Here is a 24,398-nt window from a genome sequence, read left to right on the forward strand (position 1 = left end):
GGCTCAGAGAAGTTAAGAAAGTTGTCCAAGGTTACAGAGGATTCATCACACCCATGCAGTGTGGCTCAGGGTCAGTGGTTCTAGCCAAAAGGTATGAGATGGAAGAAGCAACAAAAAACACAGTCTCAGAACACAGTGACCACCCAGAGATGGTGAGTGCAAATAGGCCGTGGAGTTTAGGAAGGATTCCTGGAGGAAGAGACTTTTGAGCTAAGTTCCAGAGCAGGGGTTGTCAAAACTACAACCTGTGGACCAAATCCGGCCCACCGCCTAGTTCTGTGAAGTTTTATTGGAACACAGCCACGCTCATTTGTGTACAGATTGTCCATAGCTGCTTTTGCAGCATAGGGGCAGAAACCATATGGCCTGCAAAGCTGAACACAGTTATCATCTAGCGCTTGACAGAAGAAGTTTGCCAACCCTGTCCTAGAGAATTAATAGGAAAATAGTTCATGAAAGATAAAGTGAAGGTGCACAGGCCAACTCGATGCCAACTTTGCCTTCCCCAGATATCTTACCCTCTTCCAGTCCTTCTTCCACTTGATGTCACCACCACAGCACAGGCAGCCTTCCCCACTCCCTGGGCCTCTTCCAGAGCCTCCTAACCACTCCAGCCATTCCTTTTTTTTTTTTTTTTTTTTTTGAGACAGAGTCTCACTCTGTCGCTCAGGCTGGAGTGCAGTGGCAAGATCTCAGCTCATTGCAACCTCTGCCTCATGGGTTCAAATGATTCTCCTGCCTCAGCCTCCCGAGTAGGTGGAATTACAGGTGCCTGCCACTACGCCCAGCTGATTTTTTGTATTTTTAGTAGAGACGGGGTTTCACTATGTTGGCCAGACTTGTCTCTAACTCCTGACCTCAAGTGATCCTCCTGCCTCCGCCTTCTAAAGTGCTGGGATGACAGGTGTGAACCACCACGTCCGGCCCCTGCATCCATTCTTAACTGCTGCATCCCTTCTGCCACCCAGGCAGAAAAGAAATCAACAAAAGGACAAGCTTGGACCCAAACACTATCCGCTTAAAACCTTCAAAGGCTCCCCATTGTTCTTAGGTGAGAATCCAAACCCTTCACCAGGCCTACCCAGACCCGCCTGCCCCTTCCTCCAGCTTCGTCCCGGACGCATCCTTTGCTTTGCTGCTCTCTCTGGAATCCTCTTCCCACCAACTTTTGGCCACTCAACTCCCTGTTCATCTGTTCTGGGTGGCAATGTCCCTGCTTCTCTGCTCTACCCAGTGTGGGTCCCATGAGAATCTCTGGCTCACCCACCCTTGCTTCCTTCCTATAAAAATGTTGGAATGATTTCATGGAAACTCCTGTTTCGAGGCCGGGCACGGTGGCTCACTCCCGTAATCCTAACACTTTGACAGGCCGAAGTGGGAGGACTGCTTGAGTCCAGGAGTTTGAGACCAGCCTGAGCAACATAGCGAAACGCTGTCTCTAAAAAAACTAAAAAACTTAGCCAGGTGTGGTCACACATACATGTAGTCTCAGCTGCTTGGGAGGCTGAGGCGGGAGGATCGCTTGAGTCCAGGAGTTCAAGGCTGCAGTGAGCAATGATTGTGCCACTGCACTCCAGCCTGGGCAACAGAGCAAGATCATCTCAGAAAAAAAAAAAAAAAAAAAAGAGACAGAGAGAGAGAAGAAAAGAAAAACAAACTTTATTTATTTTTTGTCTCTTCTGGAGTACCAGACTAAAGGGTGGCAGATGTAGGTGGGCTGAAGCTACCACTGTAATTTCCATCAAACCCTGCCTGCAGCCCACGAATCCCCCCAAAGATACAGACACAAGAAAAAAGAGCACAGTTTTTTTTGTTGTTGTTTGTGTTTGTTTCTTTTTGAGACAGGGTCTCACTCTGTCGCCGAGGCTGGAGTGCAGTGGTGTGATCTTGGCTCACTGCAACCTCTGCCTCCCAAGTTCAAGCGATTCTCCCACCTCAGCCTCCCCAAGTAGCTGGGATTACAGGCATGCACCACCACACCTGGCTAATTTTTTGTATTTTTAGTACAGACAGGATTTCACCATGTTGGCCAGGCTGGTCTCAAATTCCTGGCCTCAAGTGATCTGCCCACCTCGGCCTCGCAAAGTGCTGAGACTACAGGTGTGAGCCACTGTGCTTGGCCTTAAAAAGGCGTACTGTTCTGCAAATACAAATTCAAGGCAAGTTCCCTCTGACCTGACTATCATCCAAGTTCTTTCTGTGTATATAAATTTCACAGCCACCACTGTTCTTCCAGGAGAATGTCAAATTCCCAGAGGCCAGGGCCCATGTTTACACGGCTCCTCATTTTATTCCTAGTGCCTAGCGCAGCATCTGGCATCCAGTGGGAATCTAAATTTGCATTGAGCAGGGAGTATAGATTCCATCCAAAGAGGACTCCAAGAGCCAGCCCCGAGGTGTGAAACAACATGACGCAAAATGCCTAAAGGGCAAGCTGGTGTGGGCATAGCGGGCTGACGACAGAATCGGGCAGTGCTGCAGACTCCTCAGATCTAAAAAGCACCCCATCCCTCAGCAGGAAATCCCTTTAGACTGTTAGGGTTCTGTTGAGGCCTTTGCAAGTCAAAGGTTACACTTCCAAAGATGCTGCTGTGGGCGGAGAAGATATGTCGGAGTGACAGAGACAATGGGCTGCCGGGCTCCGTTCCCTGCACCTGTCATGCTCAGTCACATGGGTCTTAGATGGAGAATAAGGGGTCCTGGGAGCGTCACAGCCTCTTGGGGACAGCCAGGCTAAGTTCCAGGCTCCATCCTCCAGTGAGCAAGAGAGGATGGACCCTGGATGCTTAAATCCCCCCAGGAAGCTCAGCCCTTGGCCGCTTTTAGAAAGAACAAGACCACAGACCTTGGGGAGGGAGGGTACTGGTTTGGCACCAGGGGCAGGGCCAGCTTGGCCCAGAAATTGCTCAGATTCACGGGAGGAGGGTGAGGGCTTGGCAGAGAAGGCAGGGGTCCTGGGAGGATCTGCTCACCTTCGCCAGCTGTGTCTGCAGCTTATTCTTCACGTCCGTCACCTCAGAGATGCGGGCGTTGAAGGCCAGGTTGGTGTCTGTGAACTGCCTCCACATCTGATCCGACAAGGTCTCAAAGAGGTGCTCCGCCTCCTCCCGCAGCCGGATGGAGTCGGCCCGCATGTTCTGAGAGTGCTTGATGTTGTCGTTACTGAACTTGGCCCAGGTCTCGGGTACGGAGATCCTGCAAAGGCACAGGGGCGAGTTGCTGCAGCCCTGGGAGACCTCACAATCTGCGGTTTCTCAGCCTGGGCAGTCTTGGCCTCTGGATCGGGATTATTCTCTCTCCTGTGCATTGTGGGATGTTTAGCAGCATCCCTGACCTCTACCTACTAGATGCCAGTAGCTCCCAGACCACCCCATTGTGACAACCAAAAAATGGCTCCAGACATTGCCAAGTACCCTCCTGGGGGAGGGCACAGTTACCCCTTGCTGAGAACCACTGTCCTGATCCAATACCCTCATTTTACAGGGGAGGCAAGAGAACCCTAAAGAGAGCAGCTGGTCAGCAGAAGGGCACTCAGTGAGTGGGTCAAAGAGAGGGGCTCCCTCAGAGAGCTCTTTTCTCTAACACCCACACCACTGCCACTAGAAACACAACACGGACAAGCCAAGAAGCAGGCATTGGGCACAGAGAGGGTTCAGGGACCCTCCAACTCTGCAATGAGAATGTGGCCACGCTACTTTCACTGCCGTTCATTCATGGAATATTTCTTCAACTTCTACCACATGCCACGCATTGTTCCAGGCACTTAGGAGAGAGCCATGAACAAGAACAGCAACATCCATGCCCTCATGGTGGTTAATTGCCAGAGAAGGAAGATTGACAGTGAACGAGGAGATAGTTACACATTGTGTTATGTGCTGGGAAGGGATTTAGAAACTGGAGGGCCAGGCCAGCCATGCTTCTAATCCCAGCACGCTGGGAGGCTGAGGAAGGCAGATCAGTTGAGCCCAGGAGTTCAAGACCAGCCTGGTCAATGTGGTGAAACCCCCATCTCTATAAAAAAAGCCAAAAAGAAGTACCTACGTGTGGTGGTACATGCCTGTGGTTCCAGCTACTTGGGAGGCTGAGGTGGGAGGATCTCTTGAGCCCAGGAGTTCGGGGTTGCAGTGAGCCGTGATTGCACCACTGCACTCCAGCCTGGGCAACATAACAAGACCCTGTCTCAAAAGAAGCAGCAGCAGCAGGAGGATGAAAGAGACAAACGGAGTGGTGTCATTATGTGTTGGTCAGGGCTGTAAATGGGAAGAGATGAATACTCGGAAGGGTGTTGAGATGGTTAGGGATTAGAAAAAGCATGAAGTGCTGAATGCGGTGGCTCATGGCTGTAATCCCAGCACTTTGGGAGCCCAAGGCGGGAGGATCACTTGAAGTCAGGAGTTCGAGACCAGCTTGGCCAACATAGTGAAATCCCGTCCCTACTAAAAACACAAAAATCAGCTGGGTGTAGTGGCCCATGCCTGTAACCCCAGCTACTCAGAAGGCTGAGGCAGGAGAATTACTTGAACTGGAAGTCAGGGACTGCAGTGAGCCAAGATCACGTTGCTGCACTCCAGCATGGGCAACAGAGTAAGACCCTATCCCCACCACTAAAAGGTAAAAAGAAACTGCATGAAGTTGTCATTATCCCAGCTGTAACGGGCAAGAGAAAAGGAAGCAGTAGGTGTTATAAGAGCCCCAGAAGAGAAGGAACCATGGTCGACCACAGTGTCTGGGAGGGAGGTAGCAGGGGAAGAAATCGTAGCCTCTCCCCTCCCACACTCTGTCTTCTGCTGGTGCCCCTCCTCCTGGCTGAACCCATCTGGAAATCAAAGGACAGAGAGCCCAGGAGAGGAGGTCTGCAGAGGAGAGTCTGTTGTGCAGGACACACAGTGTGGCAGCTGGAGAATGGATCTGGGGAGATCAATGGACAGGGACACAGGCTACATTGGCAAAGGCAGGCAGGGAAGGCTTCTTGGAGGTGGTGACACATGAGCAACTCCTCAGTAAAGTTCTTCCTGGCAGAGCATGTAAATCCCTGCAACAAGCAACCAATGGACCACGTGGGGTTTTCTCATCTGGGAAGGCTTTGAGCAAGCGCATGCATGTCTTTGAGTTGGCTTCAGGTCCTGGATAAACCAGACTAGGTAATTTCTCAAGGTCTTTTCTGGTCCAGGAAGTCTCCAGTTCTTAAATAAAGCAGAATTTTATACTTAGGCAGCAGGAATTGAACTCACATTTCTGAAATAAAACTCTCTTTCTTTCTTTTTTTTTTTTTTTTTTTTTTGAGACACAGTCTCACTCTGTTGCCAGGTTGGAGTGCAGTGGCAGGATCTTGGCTCACTGCAAGCTCTGTCTTCCAAGTTCAAGTAATTCTCCTGCCTCAGCCTCCCAAGTAGCTGGGACTACAGGCGAGCACCATCACGTCTGGCTAATTTTTGTATTTTTAGTAGTGATGGGGTTTCACCAGGTTGGCCGGGATGGTCTGGATCTCTTGACCTCGTGATTCGCCCACCTCGGCCTCCCAAAGTGCTATAATTACGGGTGTGAGTCACCACACCCGGCTTCTTTTCAGACATTTTAAAGCACACTTAGGTTGCATGGTGCACAGAAAGTTTTAAAAATCATATAGTGTGTGTGATTGTTTTGCCTGGCTTTTGCAGGAGTTAAAAATCAAGCAATAAACAGGCATCTCGGGCTTCTGGAGATAGGAGGGGCACTATGTCAGGTTCAGAGCTTTCATCCCACCAAGATCTGAGGCTCAGAGAGTGAGGCATCTTGTTCAAGAACACACAACAACGTCCCATCCCAGAACACCGAGGAAAGAGGAGACGATAAGGACAGCAGAGAGAAACACGCAGATTTACTTTGAGTGTCTCTGTGGCCTCTGAATGGGGGGACACTGTCAATGTCATGAACAGTAACCTCTAAGCCCTTGTCCTCCCCTGCAGCAGACAGCTGAGCTCCCCAGAGAAAATAACCCGCTTAATGACATTCTCCCTGGGGAGGAATTTGCCAAAGACAGTCTGCCTCCTCAGCAGGCAGTGTGCCTCAGTAGGGGGAAGTGCTTTCTGGAGTCTATGTCCACTAAAGATGGAGAGGACAGCTGGCCTTGCTGGAGAGGCAGGAAGGCACCATTGGTAAAACACACAGGCTCAGTATTCAGTGCAGATTCAGAATCACAGCTCTGTCGTTTGCTGTGTGAGCTTGAGCCAATCAACTCACCTCTCTGAGCCTCAGTTTCCTCATTGTAAAATGGAGATAATGGTACCAACCCCCAGGGTTGCTGAGTGTTTAAATGTGAAGTCCTTATCATGGCACTGGACAGAGTAAGCGCCCGAAAAATATTTATCATTCATGAGATGTTGCACATGAAGCTGTCAGCACAATGTCTAGCACACAGCAGACACCAGGTAAAAGGTGTCTCTTCCTGGCCAACATGGTGAAACCCCGTCCCTACTAAAAATACAAAAATTAGCTGGGCATGGTGGCACGTGCCTGCAGTCCCAGCTACTTGGGAGGCTGAGGTAGGAGAATCACTTGAACCTGGGAGGCAGAGTTTGCAGTGAGCTGAGATCGTGCCACTGTACTCTGGCCTAGTGACAGAGCGAGACTCTGTCTAAAAAAAAACAAGGTGTCTACTGCCATCATCATCATCATCATCACCACTGTTAATCCAGAAAATAGAGATACTGCAATTCAGACAATCACCAAACATCCTCTTTCATCCGCCCAGACATAGCCCTGCTTTAAGAAAACCCCAAGGCTGGGCATGGTGGCTCACACCTGTAATCCCAGCACTCTGGGAGGCCAAGGCCTGAGGATCACCTGAGGTCAGGAGTTTGAGAACAGCCTGACCAACATGCAGAAACCCCATCTCTACTAAAAATACAAAAAATATTCGCTGGACGTGGTGGCGCATGCCTGTAATCCCAGCTACTCGGGAGGCTGAGGCAGGAGAATCGCTTGAACCCGAGAGGTGGAGGTTGTAGTGAGCTGAGATAGCACCATTGCACTCCAGCCTGGGCAACAAGAGCAAAACTCCGTCTTGAATAAATAAATACATAAGAAAACCACAAATACAAAGCCCCAAGCTAGCACATCTGGGGAGCAATTAATTGCCACAAACAGCAGCTCTCTTCTGCAGATGGATTCTCTAGATGGGGGACTTCAAGTAGCAGGTCCCTCCTGGGTGTAGAAATTGGAGGCTCTGGGGCTGCCAGGTTTCTGGAGAAGAATCTGTTTGGGAAGAGAGACCCTCTGGACTCCCTGTATAGATGAGGGGGGCCAAGCCCCCAAAGTCCTGCTCACCTTGCCAGTGCCATGGGGGACAGCACCTTGTCAGGAAGAGGAAGAAAGTCCCCAGGAGTTGTCATTACTGGAAGTCCCAAAGGGTCACCTCAGCACTTTGACATTTGTAAGATCCAGAAAGTGACCCCAGGCTTGGACCAAGGAGACTGCCAAGGAATACCGTCCTTCTCGCTCCCCTTCCTCCCTTCCTGTGGTTCTTCCTTCCCTCCCTTCCTCCTTACACTCATTCTTCCATTCAATAAAAATTTATTGCATACCAACATGTGCCAAGCACAATTCTATGTACTAGAGATTTTTTTTTTAACTGAAGAAGGCGGAACTAAGATAGACCCCACCTTCTTCCTCATCCTAAGCATCTCTCAGACCTCAGACTACCAAGTGGGAAGCATGTTTTCATTCTGCATAAAATCTCACAATTCTGTGATATGTCCAGGATCATGACAGGCTCACAGAAGGCACCACCTCGTAGCTGCTGTGACGAGAAAATGAGGTCACAAAGTAAGCACTCGATAAATGTTGGCTGCTATTATTCTATACTAGGCTCTGTACTTAAAACTTCATACACCCACCTTTTTCATACTCACAGCAGCCCTGGGAAGTGGGTACTAATTTTCTCCCAGGGGTATAGATTCACAAATGGCCCGAAGAAATGAAGTGACTTGCTCAGTGTTAGTGTAGAGGCTGGGATTTGAAGCCAGACAACCTGGCTCCAGACTCCACTCTCTCTCTCTCTCTTTCTCTCTCTCTCTCTCTCTCTCTCTCTCTCTCTGGCTGGTCTGGAAAACTCCTGGAACTCCTGGCCTCAAGCAATTCTCCAGCCTCGGCCTCCCAAAGGGCTGCGACTACAGGGGTAAGCCACCACACCTGGCCAGGCAAGAATTCACTCTCTTAAACCACTATCAGCACCAGCTGACCCCAGGTGGCCTCCCTGCCAAGCTTGTCACTTATTTGGGAATTTCTTTTTTGGTGAAACTGCTGAGCTGCAATGGCTGTGCGACCCTCACTAAGCCAATGGCATGCTCTCTCGAAATTTGGATCTTGAACAGTGGGGCAAGGATGGAAAGATGAACGCACTCTGACCACACAGCTCCCCCTGCCAGGACCTTTCTCTCCAGCCTTCCCCTTGAGTTCGTGGCTCCCCCATAACCCCTCGGGTAAATTCCATTTTGTCTTTAGGTAACCCAACTTGGATTCTGCCACCTGCACTGGAGGATCCCCGTTCGACCACACTACTTCCCACTTAGCTGGCGCACGATGCCCCTTCGCCATTCGTTGGCAGGAGCAGAAGCCCTCACTCCAGTTGAACACACCAGGGATGGGGAGGGGGTGTCTAATACTTACGTGCCATCAATTTTCTCCATGCCGTGGAAGAAGCTGATGCAGTCTGACGTATTTCTCAGGTTAAAGCACTTCTCATCGATGCACTGCGCCGAGCTTTTGTCCTCAAGGTCCCTCTCCAGGGCGTGCTGAGCATCTCGGTTATCCCTGCAGGGAGGGAGGAGTCATTCCTGGATTGTGCACCTGCCCAGAATTCCCAGCCTGGGCCACACGGCAGGTGTGTGTTACAAGCCCTGGCCCCCCAAGAAGCCCCCCAGTAGCTTCTCAGTCCTTTTCCCACCTCAATGCCCCACCACATACCCAGAGGCTCCCTCCAGTCCAAACAGATTTGCCCTTTATTCTTTTTTTTTTTTTCCGGAGTCTCACTGTCAACCGGGTTGGAGTGCAGTGGTGCAGTCATGGTTTACTGCAGCCTTGAGCTCCCAGGCTCAAGCACTCTTCCCACCTCAGTCTCCTGAGTAGCTGGGACTACAGGCGTGCAGTCACCAGACAGATTAACTTTTTAAATATTTTGTAGACACGGTCTTGCTGTGTTGTGCAGGCTGGTCTTGAACTCCTAGGCTCAAGTGATCCTCCTGCCTCAGTTTCCCAAAGTGTTGAGATTACAGGCGTAAGCCACCACACCTGGCCCCTGTTGTCCTTTAGAAGAAGGATGGGTAGGCATTTACTGTAAAGGGTTGCATGATAAATATTTTAGGCTTTGTGGGTCATATGGTCTCTGTTGCAACTACTGAACTGTGCACAGAAGCAGTCACAGATATGTAAAAATGGTTGCAGCTTCATCTCAATAAAACTTTATTTACAAAAACAGATTGTGGGCCAGATTTGTCCCTCCAGCTGTAGCTTGCTGACCTAATTTAGAAGATATCAACCCATACTTTGGACAAAGTCTGATGCAAGTCAAATCACTTCGTAAATCCATCATTGTGTCTGACCCTATGCCGGGCACCAAGGGATGAGACATGAATAAGATGACACAGTCACTGCCTTCAAGTTGCTCACAGGTTTGTGTGAACAAATACTATATATTTGTATATATATATACAAATACTATATATGTGTGTATATATACACACAGAACAGAATGGTAAGGGCATTGTGCAGGTTTGAAAATATAAAAAACACAGAGGAGGAAACCGTTAATTGAGGATGAGAGGGTGGTCAGGGAAGGCTTTCCAAGGAGGTGTCTGAGCTGGGTTTTCACAATAAATTGGAGTAGCCATTATGGGTGAATTGCTGCTGGGGGAATGAGAATTCCAAGCCGAGAACATCACAGGTGCCAACGCAGAGAAGCTAGAAACACCAGGTGTTTAGAGACCTCGGGATCAGGAACTGGGCGGAGTCAGGGGCTAGGTTAGGACAGGGATTGGGTGGGGTCAGGGACTAGGTGGAGTCAGTGACTGGGTGAAGACAGGGATTGGGTGGGTTCAGGGACTGGGCGGGGTCGGGGGCTAGGTGAAGACAGGAATTGGGTAGGGTTGGGGCTGGGCGGGGTCAGAGACTGGGCCGAGGTAAAGAGAGGACAATGGATCAGGGCCAGGGCTTAAGCCAGGAGGGATGGTTGGTATCTTGGCTAAGAAACTTAGACTTAACGATTACTGCCAAATTCCAGACATTTGAGAACCACTTCCATGATTCTTGTCAAATACCAAACTCTACTTATTTTTCCTTTTTAAAATCACTTTTATTTAATTAATTAATTTTTTTGAGACGGAGTTTCCCTCTTGTCGCTTAGGCTGGAGTGCAGTGGCAGGATCTCAGCTCACTGAAACCTCCGCCTCCTGGGTTCAAGGGGTTCTCCTACCTCATTCTCCCTAGCAGCTGGGATTACAGGCACCCACCACCACTTCTGGCTGATTTTTGTATTTTTTTAGTAGAGACGGGGTTTCATCATGTTGGCCAGGTTGGTCTTGAACTCCTGACCTCAGGCAATCCGCCCGCCTTAGTCTCCCAAAGTGCTAGGATTATAGGCGTGAGCCACCGCATTTGGCCTAAAATCACTTTTAAAATGTAAATAAATGTATGATAAAAGGAAATTTTACATCCCTGTCTTTAAAGAAAAACCCATCACCCTTTCCACTGATAGAAGATCACCTCAGACCTAAATATTAATACTAAGTAGGCACTCACTAAATAATAAATATTAATACTAAGTAGGCACTTACTAAATCCTAGCTAGAATCTACTTCCTCCAGAAGGTTCTAAGCCTGGTCCTTTTTCTGTTTCCCTGTTGGCTAAAATAAGAGAGATCAGTTGATGTTAGAGACACATAAGCGGCAGCTGAAACTTTGCCTTGGAGTGTTTAGAAGAATTGTAAGAGTAGAGAAGGGAATAACTTCCATTAAGTGAGAGTATGTCAGACACCAGCTAAACTGAGTGTCTCTGTTCTCTGTCTCTCTCTCTCTCCCTGCCTTCTTGTGTCTATGTCTCTGTCTCTCCAACCTTTGTCTCTTTCTTGGTTTCTCTCTGTCTCAGCCTCTGTGTGCCTCTCTGGGTGTCTCCCTCCCTCTCCTCCATCTATATCTTTTTTTTTTTTTTCTTTTATGGATGTTGGTTGCGGGTGAGGGATTTCCAGCAGGCCAGGAGCCAGGAAGTGAAATTCTGACAGTAGTGGGGATTCCCACCTATCAGGAAGCACGGGTCACGTCGGAGCAGGAGGAACCCCTGACCCGGGGCCCTTGGGGTTTCCAAATTGGCAGAGCCCTGGAGAAATGGGGCCCTGTCCTGCCGAATGAGCTGGAATGTGAAGCGAGGCCAGGATGTGGAAAGCAAACATGTCAGAGAATTAGAGGGAAACCTGGGGGCCTCAGAGTCCAGCGTGTCCAGCTGCCTGGCCCTTGTCATGAGGCCTGGGGATAGATGAGGCAGTCCTGTCCTCCCTACTTGGCCCACAACCAAGGGCCGGACCAGTGCCAAGCTCACCCTGCTGTCAGCCCACCAGGAAAAGCCCAAACGTGACTTCCTCTGTCAGGAAGAGCCTTTTCTCACCTGGTGCGGCAAGGACACCACCCTGCCTAGATGCAGGCCTCAGGCTTCACAGAAAACCATGAGCCAGCAGCCTGGTGTTGGCCACCTGAGCAGTTCAGCGGCAGAGCTTCCCCAAGCGCGTGAGGACACACCGGACTCTGCCTGGCTGATGAGGCTCTGGCCAGCTCTCAGTGAATCAGTATAATCCCAATCCCTCTGGCAGCACAAGCTGCCTCCTGTGAGATGGCAGGAGTCATCTGACACACAGCCACTGCCCAGCGACAAACAGTCTCCATCCAGGGTGGCTCAGCCTCCAGTCTCCACAAAGCGAAATGCTGCCCTCACCTGCTCTCATCCTCTCCCTCACTCACTCTGTGCTTGCTTTCTCTCTCTCTTGCTCTTGCTGTCTGTCTCCGTTGCTCTCATCTCTCTCGGTCTCTATCCAAGCTCAAACATCTCTCTCTCTCTCTCTCTCTCTCTCAGACAGTCTTGCTCTGTGGCCTAGGCTGGAGTGCAGTGGCGTGATCTTGGCTCACTACAACCTCCGCCTCCTGGGTTCAAGCCATTCTCCTGCCTCAGCCCCCCGAGTAGCTAGGATTAGAGACATGCGTCACCGCCCAGCTAATTTTGTGTTTTTAGTAGAGACGGGGTTTCACCATTTTGGCCAGGCTGGTCTCGAACTCCTGACCGCAAGTGATCCACCCACCTCAGCCTCCCAAAGCTGGAATTACAGGCGTGAGCCACTGTACCCGGTCTCTTGTCCTCTTTCTCCATATCTGTCTCTCCTCATCTCTTTGCCTTTCTCTGTCTCTATCTCGTCTCTTGATTTCGCTTTCTGGCATATCTGACTCTGTGCCTCTCTGTCCCTCTGTCTCCCTACTCCCCATCCCTGTCTCTGTTTATCTCTTCATGTCTGTCTCTTTTGATGGCAGTGCTCATCTCTCTCTGTGTGTCTCTCAGTCTCTGGGACTGTCTGCATCTGTCTCAGTCTCCCTGGTTCTCCCAGCTCCCCCAGCCTCTGCTTGCACCATCTGGGGTTGCACAAGCAGCCTCCTGACCCCAGTCTCAGGATTTCTCCTCTGAGGTCCAGCTCCCCACTTCAAATCTGTGATTGGTTCACTCTGCCAGCTCAAACTACAACACTTCCCAAACGTCAGCCCTCCTGTCCCCACCAGCGCCATGGTTTGTCACATCCCATGGCAGTTACAAATGGAAAACCACTCTCTCTTGCCATAAATAGAAGATCACAAAAATAACTGGAAGAAAGAATAGAGAGCCCAGAAATAAATCCAGGCATTTACAGTCAATGGATTTTCAGCAAAGATGCCAAGAACACACAATGGTGAAAGGACAGCTTCTTCCTTTCTTTCTTTCCCAATATCATGTAAAAATGGTATTGATACAAGTGGAAATGTACATACCGAAGAATAAGTTAGAGCTCTATCTCACACCATAGACAAAAATCTACTCAAAATAGATTAAAGATTAGCCAGGCATGGTGGCGGGCACATGTAACCCCTGCTACTCAGGAGGCCGAGGCAGAAGAATCACTTGAACCTGGGAGGAGGAGGTTGCAGTGAACCGAGATTGCACCACTGCACTCCAGCCTGGGTGACAGAGGAAGACTCCATCTCAAAAAAAAAAAAAAAATAGATTAAAGACTAAAATGTAACACCTGAAACGGTAAAACTACTAGAAGAAAACATAGGGGAAAAGTTCCATGATATTGGTCTGGACAATGACCCCAGTAGCACAGGAAATCAAAGCAAAAATAGACAAATGAGATTACATCAAACTAAAAAGCTTCTGCACAGCAAACAAAACAATCAAGAGAGTGAAGAGACAACCTAAGAAATGGGAGAAAATATTTGCAAACTATACCTCTGATAAGGGGTTACTATGCAAAATATATAAGGAACTCAATAGCAAGAAAACAACCTAGCTTTAAAATGGGCAGTTATTGCGGCACAATTTACGATAGCCAGGACATGAAATCACCCTAGGTGTCTCATAATAGATGAATGGATGAAGAAAATGTGGCATGTATACACGACAGAATACTACTCAGCCTTGAAAAAGAAGGAAATCCTGTTATTTGCGACAACATGGATGAGCCTATAGGACATAATGTAAAGTGAAATAAGTCAGGCACAGAAAGACAAATATCTCATGATCTCCCCATATATGTGGAATCTAAAACAATCGAACTAATAAAAGCCCAGAGTAGAATGGTGGTTACCAGAGGCTGGGGGTGGGGGATTGAGGAGATGTTGGTCAAAGAGTACAAATTTCAGTTTGTCAGGGGGAATAAGTTCCAGAGACATGGTGACCATAGTTAATAACAATGTACTGTGTACTTGAAAATCACTGAGATTTTAACTGTTCTCACCACAAAAAATAAGTATGGGAGGTAACATACATGTTAAGTAGTTCAAATTACTTCAATGTTTTGAAACATACACGTAATTTCAAAGCATCATGTTTTATATGATACAGCATATACCACTTTTGTCAATTAAAAATGAATAAGTAATTTTTTAAAAAGTCTGAGAAAAATGCAATAAAACAAAGACACTGGCCTGTCCCAATTCTCCCTTTGTTAAAGTTTGCCTGTTTAAATAAGAGTATTTAGGCCGAGCGCAGTGACTCACGCCTATAATCTCAGCACTTTGGCAGCCCGAGGTGGGCAGATCACCTGAGGTCAGGAGTTTGAGACCAGCCTGGCCAACATGGTGAAACACTGTCTCTACTAAAAATACAAAAAAATAGCTAGGTGTGGTGGCATGGGCCTGTAATCCCAGCTACTCAGGAGGCTGAGGCCAGAGATACTCATGAATCTTGGAGGTGGAGGTTGCAGTGAGCTGAGTCCGCACAACTGCACTCCAGCCTGGACAGCAGAGTGAGACTTCATCTCAAACAAACAAACAAACAAATAAATATGAATATTTAAGGAATTTTGTTTACTGAATTGATTATTTATTTATTTTGAACTTTTGCGGGTACACAGTAGGTGTATATATTTGTGGGAGGTATTTTGATACAGGCGTGCAATTTGTAACAATCACATTAAGGTAACTGGGGTATCCATCCCCTCCAGCATTTATCATTTCTTTGTGTTACAAACATTCCCATTTATACTCTTTTAGCTATTTTTAAATGTGCAATAAATTACTGTTGACTGTAGTCACCCTGGTGTGCTTAAGGTTTTTTTAAGCAAATCAATTTATAGACAAACTATAGGTAACAGTAGTCCCAATGACAGGTGGAATTGTGAGAAATTACGACAGGGGCACACAAACCATCGAACTTCAACTCTGTTTTTGTCCTTTCAGCCATCATCCCTCCTGCTATATTTGCATCTTCTCTATACACCTCCACCCCTGATGTCTTTCTAGGGGTCTCCAATGTGTCTGTCCCTGACCAAGCTCTTTGCTCTAAGGGTAACTTGCTTGTGATGTCTTTCTTCCTAACATCCAGCACTAACCACTTCGGGGGCTCCGAGGGCTCCTAGAGGAGGAGGTGGGTTCTGGGGTACAGCAAACCAAGACGTGTGCTCCCAGGGCTGCTTTGGAAGCTGCCCGGTCCCTCTGCATCCACCCCAGCCGCCCATGTGCACCAGGCAGCGGGACGGACAGCCACTGCCAGGTTGCCAGCCTGTCCCGTGCTTTCTGTGTCTCTGTGTCAAGAGTGAATGAAGTGGAAAAACCAGCAGAGCAGCGTGCCCTGAAAGAGTTAAAGGTGAGTGCCAGATACAGGTGGAGGTGAGGCAGCTGCTTTCAGGGGCAGTTGGTGCCAAGGGCTTAGCTATGGGCCCCAAGCCCCGTAAAACTTGTCTCCCTTTAATTATGAGGGGGGGCCCCAGGCTTGTCGGGATACTGGTTACATAATCTTGTAAGAACAAAAAGCTGATTTCTTTTGAAGACTTCTGGCTCAATGCGTCCACCAGCTCCCTTGCAGAGGTGCCCAGCCCCTGGCCTTGCTACCTAATACCACCCACCCTCTGTCATCTCCCAAGGTTTAGAACTCAAATGGGGAAACCACAGGCTAAGAGGGGCCTCAAGGAGGCCAGCTGCCTCTTGCCAGGGCTCTCGTTGTAAACAAGAGTAACAAGTGACGCACCGGCTTGTGAGAGTCAATTGTGCACATCTCAGTAACATCATATTAGCAGCTTAAAATCAGCCATTGTGGTAGCATTTACACCACCCAAACTGGCTGACCCTACGTTCAGGACTCTTTTTTTTCCCCCAGAAAGCTGGTTGTTGAACATTTACCAGCACACCACTGACCAAAAGAACCACACAGAGACAAGTGGGCCCCTCTGGCTTGTCCCCCAGAAACCTGGGAGTCCCAAAACAAACCCCAAGGAGAGGGAATTAAAAACAAACAAACAAACAAACAAACCCTTACCGCATCTGGAGATCAATCCTTTGAGCTAATTTTCTCATCTGTTGTTGGCAACATTTTAGCAAATCTACTTCCTGAAATGAAAAATGTCAGAAAGAGTGGTGCCTCTTAGAACCTGTCTTGTCTCTCAAGCCACAGCCCTCACTTCTCCCCTCCCCTCTCACTGACCACCCTCCACCCCAGGAGGTGAAATGTCATTTGGGGCCCCTGCCTCAATCCACGTGACCCCAGGGCCAGGCAGCTAAGGGTTGATTATGGAGGCTCCACCATTTTTTTTCTTTTTTTTTGCTCTACTTTCTTTTTATAGACTCCCAGAAAAAAAGAAAATTTAGCACCTACTTTATGTGCCAAGCACTCACTTATAGATTATTTTATCATTACATTAAATAATGCATATGAAGTGGTATAGCCTATGACATATAGTAGGTGCTCAATAAACACTAGTTTTTATTATTGTTATTGGTATATTATTATCATGCCTATTTTGGAGATGAAAAGACTGAGAGTCAAATAACTCCATTTCTCCCTGTTCCTAAATTGCAAACTAGGCCTCCACCCATGCTTCCTGAGCCCTAGCTTTCCACAGGGTGACACATGTGGCTTCTGCTCCTGACAGGTAGCTCAGTAATTTCTCTGACCTGCTGGCCGTCCCACCTCCTTCCAGGGGCTGGGCAGACCTAAGAGATACCTTACCCGGATAAGGTTTTTCTCCACGTTGTCATGGACCAAATCAATCCCAATCCTCTTCTCTCGATGGTACAGACACTCCAAGGCCACCTGTGGGAAGCAGCATGACGAGCTTATTCTTCCTGCAGCTGTATGCAGACCCTGAGCAGAAGGCACTCACATCCACCCTTGCCACAATCTGTTCCTTTCTCCCGGAAACCTGGGTGCCTCATGTGACCTCATTACTGTGCATTGGATGGGCTTCTGCCTCCCCTTCTCACCGGATGAGAGCTGTGGATTGCCACAGGACCAATACATCTGGAGATGCAAGGCCCATGTAGAGAAGGCAGGACAAGGTAGCATCTCAAGAACCAATTTGGATTCCCATAATTGCATCAGCAGCCCCAAGCCTTCCCCAAATACAATAATACATAGAGTAAAACTTCATAATAATTTCAGATAAGATGGTGTTGGCTGCCATCCTCCATGTAGCTTCTCTTCTGACTTCATTCAGGGCTTGGCCACTTCCTATTTTGTGCATTTGGGCAAATTGCTTAACCTCTCTGCTGGTTTCCTCCTATGCTGATGGGTGCCACATTGGTGCCTATCTCGCAGGTCCATTGTGCAGGTGAAGTCGACTTGACAAGTGTAAATCACTGAGAACATTGCCCATAAATATTACCCGTGAATACGCATGAAAATCCCTCTTTGCAGATCTCCCAGTGGAGGCACAGTTTGGGGAAGTGGTCAGGACAACCCTGCCACACAGCCCTGGGTCTTACAACTCTCATGCAGACCTGGGCAGAGCCGAAGAGAGGACAGGAAAGGGGGCTTTTCAGGGGTGCTCTATGATAGGAAGCTGACGAACAGCAGCGATTGGCATACTAGCCCGTGATGTCACAAAGGGCCCAGGAGCAGAAGGAAGCAGGACATCAAGGTCTGGATGTCATGATGCAAATGTATGTGAGAACTCAGAAACGGGAGGCGGTCACTGACCCGTGCCACAAGGATTTCCGGAACCCCTTCTGTGAGTCGTGCTCTGCTAAGGTGCTGGGGATAGCACAATGAACCAGGCTGAGAGTCCCTGCTCTCACGCAGCCTGTGTTCTACTAGGGGAGACAACTCCCATAAGAAAATCAGGTTGGGCACAGTGCCTCCTTCACGCCTGTAATCTCAACGCTTTGGGAAGCCAAGGTGGGAGGATCACTTGAGCTCAGGAGTTAGAGACCAGCCTGGGCAGCATAGCAAGACCCCATCTCTACAAAAAATTTTAAAATTAACCAGGCGTGGTGGTGCGTGTCTATAGTCCCGGCTCCTCGGGAGGCTGAGGTTGGAGGATCTCTTGACTCCAGGAGGTCAAGCAATGAGCCAAAATCATGCCACTGCACTCCAGCCTGGACAACAGAGCAAGACCTTGTCTCAAACAACAACAAACCAGGAACTCAATCATTTCCAACTGTGTGAAGGGCCAGGATGAAAATATTCAGGGTGATGTGAGTGGGTGAGGAGTAACCAGCAGAGTGGTCAGGGAGGAATTCTCTAAGGAGGAGAAGGACTGCGTCATGAGAAGCAGAGATGCAGACCTGGATAGAAATGCACTAGAAGGGAAAACAGCAGGTGCAAAGGCCCTGAGGTCAGCAGAGAAACAGACAGGAAGCCATTGGCACTGAATTAGAGGAAGTGAGACTGGAGCAACAGCGGGGACAGGGGTTATGGGGAGGAATGGAGGAATTCAGGAATTAAGATGTTAATTTCTGGGAGGCCATCAAGGCAATCAGTGGCTGCTGTGAGGACAATGGGTTGGAAGGGAGCAGGAATTGGGAGACCAGGAAGGAGGTGGTTGACATTGTGCAGGGAGAGGCTGCCTGGACTGTGGGGGCAGCCCAGGAGATGGAATTGAGATGTTGATGGTCCCCCTGCCACCATGTGGCTGATCAGAGAAAGCCAGATGTGACCAGGCAGAGCTGGACTTTCTAGACAGGATGGGGGAGTGAGAAGAGAGTGGGAGGGAGAGCAGTAGGTTTGGGATGCTGCTGTAGGGCTCTGAAAAGCAGCCCTGCCCATCCTCCTTCCCAGGGAGAATCTGGGATTGTATGGAATCTGCTCCCTGCATTCCATGGGTTTGAACATCTCAGAGTGATGGAAACCTATGCCATGTCTCCCAGGAGGATCCGGAGGCAGGATCTCTCCTACAGAAGCCCCTGAAGCTGCAGGAGGCTTCCAGGCAAGAGGTCCTGAGTTCCCCACACACTCCAGGGAGCAGCCAGTCATCTTCCTGTGTGGTCAAAGTCAGTTCCCATAGGTGCTGCTGGTTCCTTACCCAGTGTCCACTCAACCCCTTCCATCACTTTCTCCTGGGTGCTGTGAGAAACATTCACTTATCCAGACCCCTTTGTATCCAGACCCAGGCGTGAGCCACTGCGCCCAGTCACATTTAGATATTTACTCATTTATTCAGCATGTATTTATTGCATGCCTACTCTGTGCTTCGCCCTGTCCTAGGCTGGGAATACAATCAAAACGTTAGTGTAAACAACATCAATCAGCACCGATATTGGTCATTACGGACCCACACAGACATACAGGTCTTGAATACATCAGTGACAACACAGGCAAAAGTCTCTGCCTTGATGAAGACGATCCTATATTCTAATATTCAATCAAGTATACATCATGTTAGAGGATAAGTATTACGGGGAAAAATAAGGCAGTTATGGGCCAGGTGCAGTGGCTCACGCCTGTAATCCCAGCACTCTGGTAGGTAGAGGCAGGCAGATCAGATCGAGACCAGCCTGGCTAACATAGCAAAACCCTGTCTTTACTAAAAATACAAAAATTAGCTGGCCATGGTGGCGGGCGCCTGTAATCCCAGCTCCTCGGGAGGCTGGGGCACGAGAGTCGCTTGAACCCAGGAAGCAGAGGTTGCAGTGAGCCAAGATTGAGCCACTGCACTCCAGCCTGGGTGACAGAGGGAGACTCTGTGTAATAAATAAATAAATAAATAAATAGGTCAGTTATTTTAAGTATGTGCTTTAAGGACCAGAACACACACATGCTCAGGCATGCATATGTATGCACACAATATCTTCATGAAACCCCTGCAACTTTGATGTAGCTTCAAGGAGAAAAGGAAATTCTATTGAGTCCAAGAAACCCTGATTTGACTGGGATTATCCTGAATTGACTAAGATTGTATTACTGATCACATTCGGTGGTGCAGCTCAAACCGATCTGCAAGGCGCCTGCCACCTTGATCTTCAGTCGAGGGAAGTGGAATGAGTGTGCAGTATCCCCAACACATGGCCACAGCCCTGTCCCCAACCCTGTACTCACCTGCAACGGGCAGTTCACCTCATTGGCCGCGCACTCCAGCCGCCTCTTGACTGTCTCCAAGTTCTGGTTCTCAGTCAGAAGTCTGTCCAGCTCATAGCTCAGCTCCGACTTCCAGAAACCGATGTCTGACAGTCTCTGGCCCAGGTTCCGGGTGGTGCCCTGCTGCATCTGCTGCGTCAACTGGTCCTTGTCCTGCAAGAGCCTCACGGAGTCGTCCGTCAGCCGGCTGGCCCACAGCCGGGAGGCCTCTGCCCCACGCACCTGCAGCTGGTTGGACTGGTCCCAGTCATGGGGGCTATAGCGAGAGAAGAGCGCTGAGCGCAGCGCGGGCAGGGTGGTGGGCGGCCGCAGGGTGCTGGAGCTCTCGTCCGGGCAGGTCTGGACGTTGGATATCTTGTAGAAGAGGCTAGGCCTCCATGAATTGAGGTAGCGGTACCCGGGCAGGTAGTAGGGCTGATAGCACTCCTGGATCACTGGAGCCTGTACAGCTGGCAGTGAGGTCAAGCCACAGCATTTCTTGGGGCCACAGTAACTGGCAGTCTGAGTGGTCCCAAGAAACTCCATGTTCCCCCATGAGCCCCCCTCGAGCAAAACTCTGCTCAAGGATCCAAAGTCATCACCAGGAAAGGGGAAAGTGCTTCTCCTGGGGACTGGCAGAACCTCTATGACTCAGCACTGGTGTCATAAAGCCTGGGGAGAGGGACTCTTAGCGGGGCCTTTGCTCACTTACAGGCCAGCTGGGGCCATATTGTCCAAAACAAAAAGACAAAACAATGATCGGCAAAGTGAATGTGAGTTTCGTAATCCACAGATTCGGTTGCAAGAAGTGACATTTTATCTTCCTATTAGAACGGAACTGTGTTCCCAGACCTAACTGGGCCCCATGGGGGGAAAATTAATGTAGTCTAGCCAGTGAATTCAATCAGCTAGGGCCAATTTGGTCAAAGCAAGTTGTTTTCTTTCTTTCTTTCTTTGTCCCCAACATGGCATCAAAATGGTCCATCTGAGGTGAGGCATGGTGGCTCTTGCCTGTCACCTCAGCACTTTGGGAGGCTGCAGCAGGAGGATCGCTCAAGTACAGGAGTTACTAGTATGGGAGACTGGCCTGGGCAACATATTGAGACCCCATCTCTACAAAAGAATTTTAAAATGAGCTGGGCACAGTGGCTGGTGCCTGCAGTCCCAGCTACTCAGGAGGCTGAGACAGGAGGATCACTTGAGTCCAGGAGGTGGAAGCGGCAGTGAGCTGTGATTGCTCCAACTGCACTCCAGCCTGGGTGACAGAGCAAGACTTTCTCCAAGAAAAAAGAAGGACCATTGGTACCATGGGATACCACTCAGCAATACTACTCAAAAGAGCACGAATGAATCTCAAATGTTAAGCTATGTGGAAGCAGCTAGGCTCAAAAGATGACATTGTGTATTAGTTCATGTATATGGCATTCTCGAAAAGACAAATCCATACGGACAGAGGACAGATCAGTGGCTGCCAGGGTCTAGAGGTTGGGGTAGAGTTGCTAACTCCAAAGGAGCACAAGAAAATTGGGAAGAGCAAGACAGTATGTTCTAGATCTTAATTGTGTTGGTTACACATTTGCTGAAACCCATTGAAGTTTCCACTAAAAAGAGTAAATTTTACTGTACATCAATTATACTTCAATAAACTTGGTTTCTAAAAATAGAGGGAGGGATCTTGAGCATCAGGAGGCAGAGACCATGTCTATTTTGCTCACCACTAAATTCCTGGCATCCAGAACACTATTGAATAAGTGAATGGATGGGTATCTAAAATAAGAGCTTTCTTGTTCCAGAGAAGTTATTAACTCTATATTCTGTAACAATTTTTTTTGTTTTCAGAAAGACAGTGTTGCTCTGTTGCCTAGGCTGGAGTGCAGTTGCATGATCGTAGCTTACCGCAGCCTGAAACCTTTGGGCTCAAGTGATCCTTCTCCCTCAGCCTCCCAAGTAACTGGGACTACAGATGCATGCCATCATGCCTGGCTAATTTTTTTTTTTTTTTGTAGAGATGGGGGTCTCACTATGTTGCCCAGCCTGGTCTCAAACTCCTGGCCTCAAGTGATCCTTCCGTCTTGGCCTCCACCAAGACGGAAGGGCATGAGCCCTCCACCCCAACCCCACCACCACCACCCAGCCTATAACAATATTTTAAGTACACCAAGAAACTTTGCTCCCTCTTTGGCCAGTGGGAGTAGCAACAAAGTGACAAGGTATAGAACAAGAGGACTGCTTGATTTGTGGGGCTTCTTCATGCTGTTGAAATGGGAAAGAGATGAATCTAACTGTCAAATGGTCTTTGTTAGTAGAGTATGATGTTCAATGGCAATCTTCCCCCAATCGCCTAAAATCAGGAGTGGGTATGAGAGGACCAAGGCAGCGAAAGTGAAGATAAATAACATTTAGTAAGAACCTTCAATGCTCTTGCACTTTACATAGACTCATTTATTTCATTCCCACAGAAAACCTCTAAGGAAGGCTTCACACCCACATCTTCTAGTGTGGGATCAGAAATGAAGTGGGCCCTGGTCCTCCTGATGTTCACAACCCTTACCTCTCAGGATCTTCTAAGAGTCACGTACGGGAGAGGCCTGCACACAGAAGGCAGCCAAGAAATTGATGAGAAAGATTCAGGTATTTTTTTAAGCACTAAATGGTTATGGTAAAGTATTATTTTGGAGGGAAGTGTGGGGGAGGCAAGGGGAAAAAAGGTCTTTTGTGTTACATCAACAAGTATAAAGTGAAATTTAGGGTTTCTCATCATCCTTGGCTTCTTGTAGCCTCTCCAGACATAACTAATATTATCAGATTTTTCCAGAGATAATTCATACACATGTCGCATACATATAGATGATATCATATATAACACACTATGATGTTAATAAAATATCTAAAATATTTATAATAATATCAAGTGTTAACACACAGTGTTACCACACTATGATGTTAATAAAATATTGATATTTATCATATCTAGTGTTAACACAAAGTGATATTAGTAAACTAACACATCTACAAATTCTAGTGTTAACACACTGTGATACTAATCAAATATCTATATTTATAAAATCTAGTGCTAACACATGGTGTTAACACACAATGATACTAATAAAATCTCTGTATTTATATCTAGTGTTAACACACTATGATATCAGCAAAATATGATATTTATAATATCTAGTGTTAACACATGATGATATTAACAAACTATGATATTTATAATATCTGACGTTTATAGTGTTAACACACTGTGATATTAAGAAAATATCTTGGCTGGGTGCGGTGGCTCAAGCCTGTAATCCCAGCACTTTGGGAGGCCAAGACGGGCAGACCACAAGGTCAGGAAATCGAGACCATCCTGGCTAACACGGTGAAATCCCGTCTCTACTAAAAAAATACAAAAAACTAGCCGGGCGAGGTGGCGGGCGCCTGTAGTCCCAGCTACTCGGGAGGCTGAGGCAGGAGAATGGCCTAAACTCGGGAGGCGGAGCTTGCAGTGAGCTGAGATCCGGCCACTGCACCCCAGCCTGGGAGACAGAGAGAGACTCTGTCTCAAAAAAAAAAAAAAAAAAACTTTATATTTATCATATCTAGTCATAACACACTATGGTATTAAGAAAATATGTGTGATATTTACACGACCTTATGTTAACATACAGTGTAAACACACTATAATATTCATAAAATATCTGTGATAAATGTAATATCTAGTGTTAACACACAGGGTTAATACATTATGATACTAATAAAATATCTATGATATTTATAATATCTAAAGTTAGCACACTGTGTTAACACACTATGATATTCATAAAATATCTATGCTATTTATAATAACTAGTGTAAACATACAATGATATTAATAAAATATCTATGATATTTATAATATCTAGTGTTACCACACAGTTTTAACACACTATAATATTAAAAGTATCTATGATATTGAAACTATCTAGTGTTAAAACACACTAAGATATTAATAAAATATCTATCATATTTATAGTAGCTAGGGTTAATACACATTGTTAGCACACTATGATATAAAATATCTATGAGATTTATAATATATAGCCTTAACACACAGGGTTAACACACTATGCTATTAATAAAATACCTATGACATTTGTAATATTTAGTGTTAACACAGTATGATATTAATAAAATATATGTGATATTTATATTATCAAGTGTTAACACACTATGACATTAATAAAATTTCCATGATATTTATAATATCTAGTGTTAACACACTATGATATTAATAAAATACCCAGTATTAACACACTATGGTATTAATAAAATATCCACGATATTTATACTATCTAGTATTAACACATGTGATACTAATAATATATCTATGATATTCATAA

General features: G+C 47.4%; 1 protein-coding gene across 1 annotated transcript in view; it reads right to left on the reverse strand.

The window, feature by feature from the left end:
• The window catches only part of TEKT5 (tektin 5), a 69,643-nt gene extending 46,098 nt beyond the window's left edge, over positions 1 to 23,545 (reverse strand). Inside the window, exons 1-5 of the mRNA XM_045381764.3 lie at positions 20,014 to 23,545; positions 16,708 to 16,791; positions 16,018 to 16,088; positions 8,647 to 8,790; positions 2,973 to 3,195 (exon numbers count right to left, since the gene is read on the reverse strand). Coding sequence (XP_045237699.2) covers positions 2,973 to 3,195; positions 8,647 to 8,790; positions 16,018 to 16,088; positions 16,708 to 16,791; positions 20,014 to 20,577 — 1,086 coding nt within the window. The 5' untranslated portion in view covers positions 20,578 to 23,545. The remainder of the gene's footprint in view (positions 1 to 2,972; positions 3,196 to 8,646; positions 8,791 to 16,017; positions 16,089 to 16,707; positions 16,792 to 20,013) is intronic.
• Positions 23,546 to 24,398: the final 853 nt, after the last annotated feature.

This window comes from Macaca fascicularis, chromosome 20, assembly GCF_037993035.2.
Source record: "Macaca fascicularis isolate 582-1 chromosome 20, T2T-MFA8v1.1".
Taxonomy (NCBI): domain Eukaryota; kingdom Metazoa; phylum Chordata; class Mammalia; order Primates; family Cercopithecidae; genus Macaca; species Macaca fascicularis.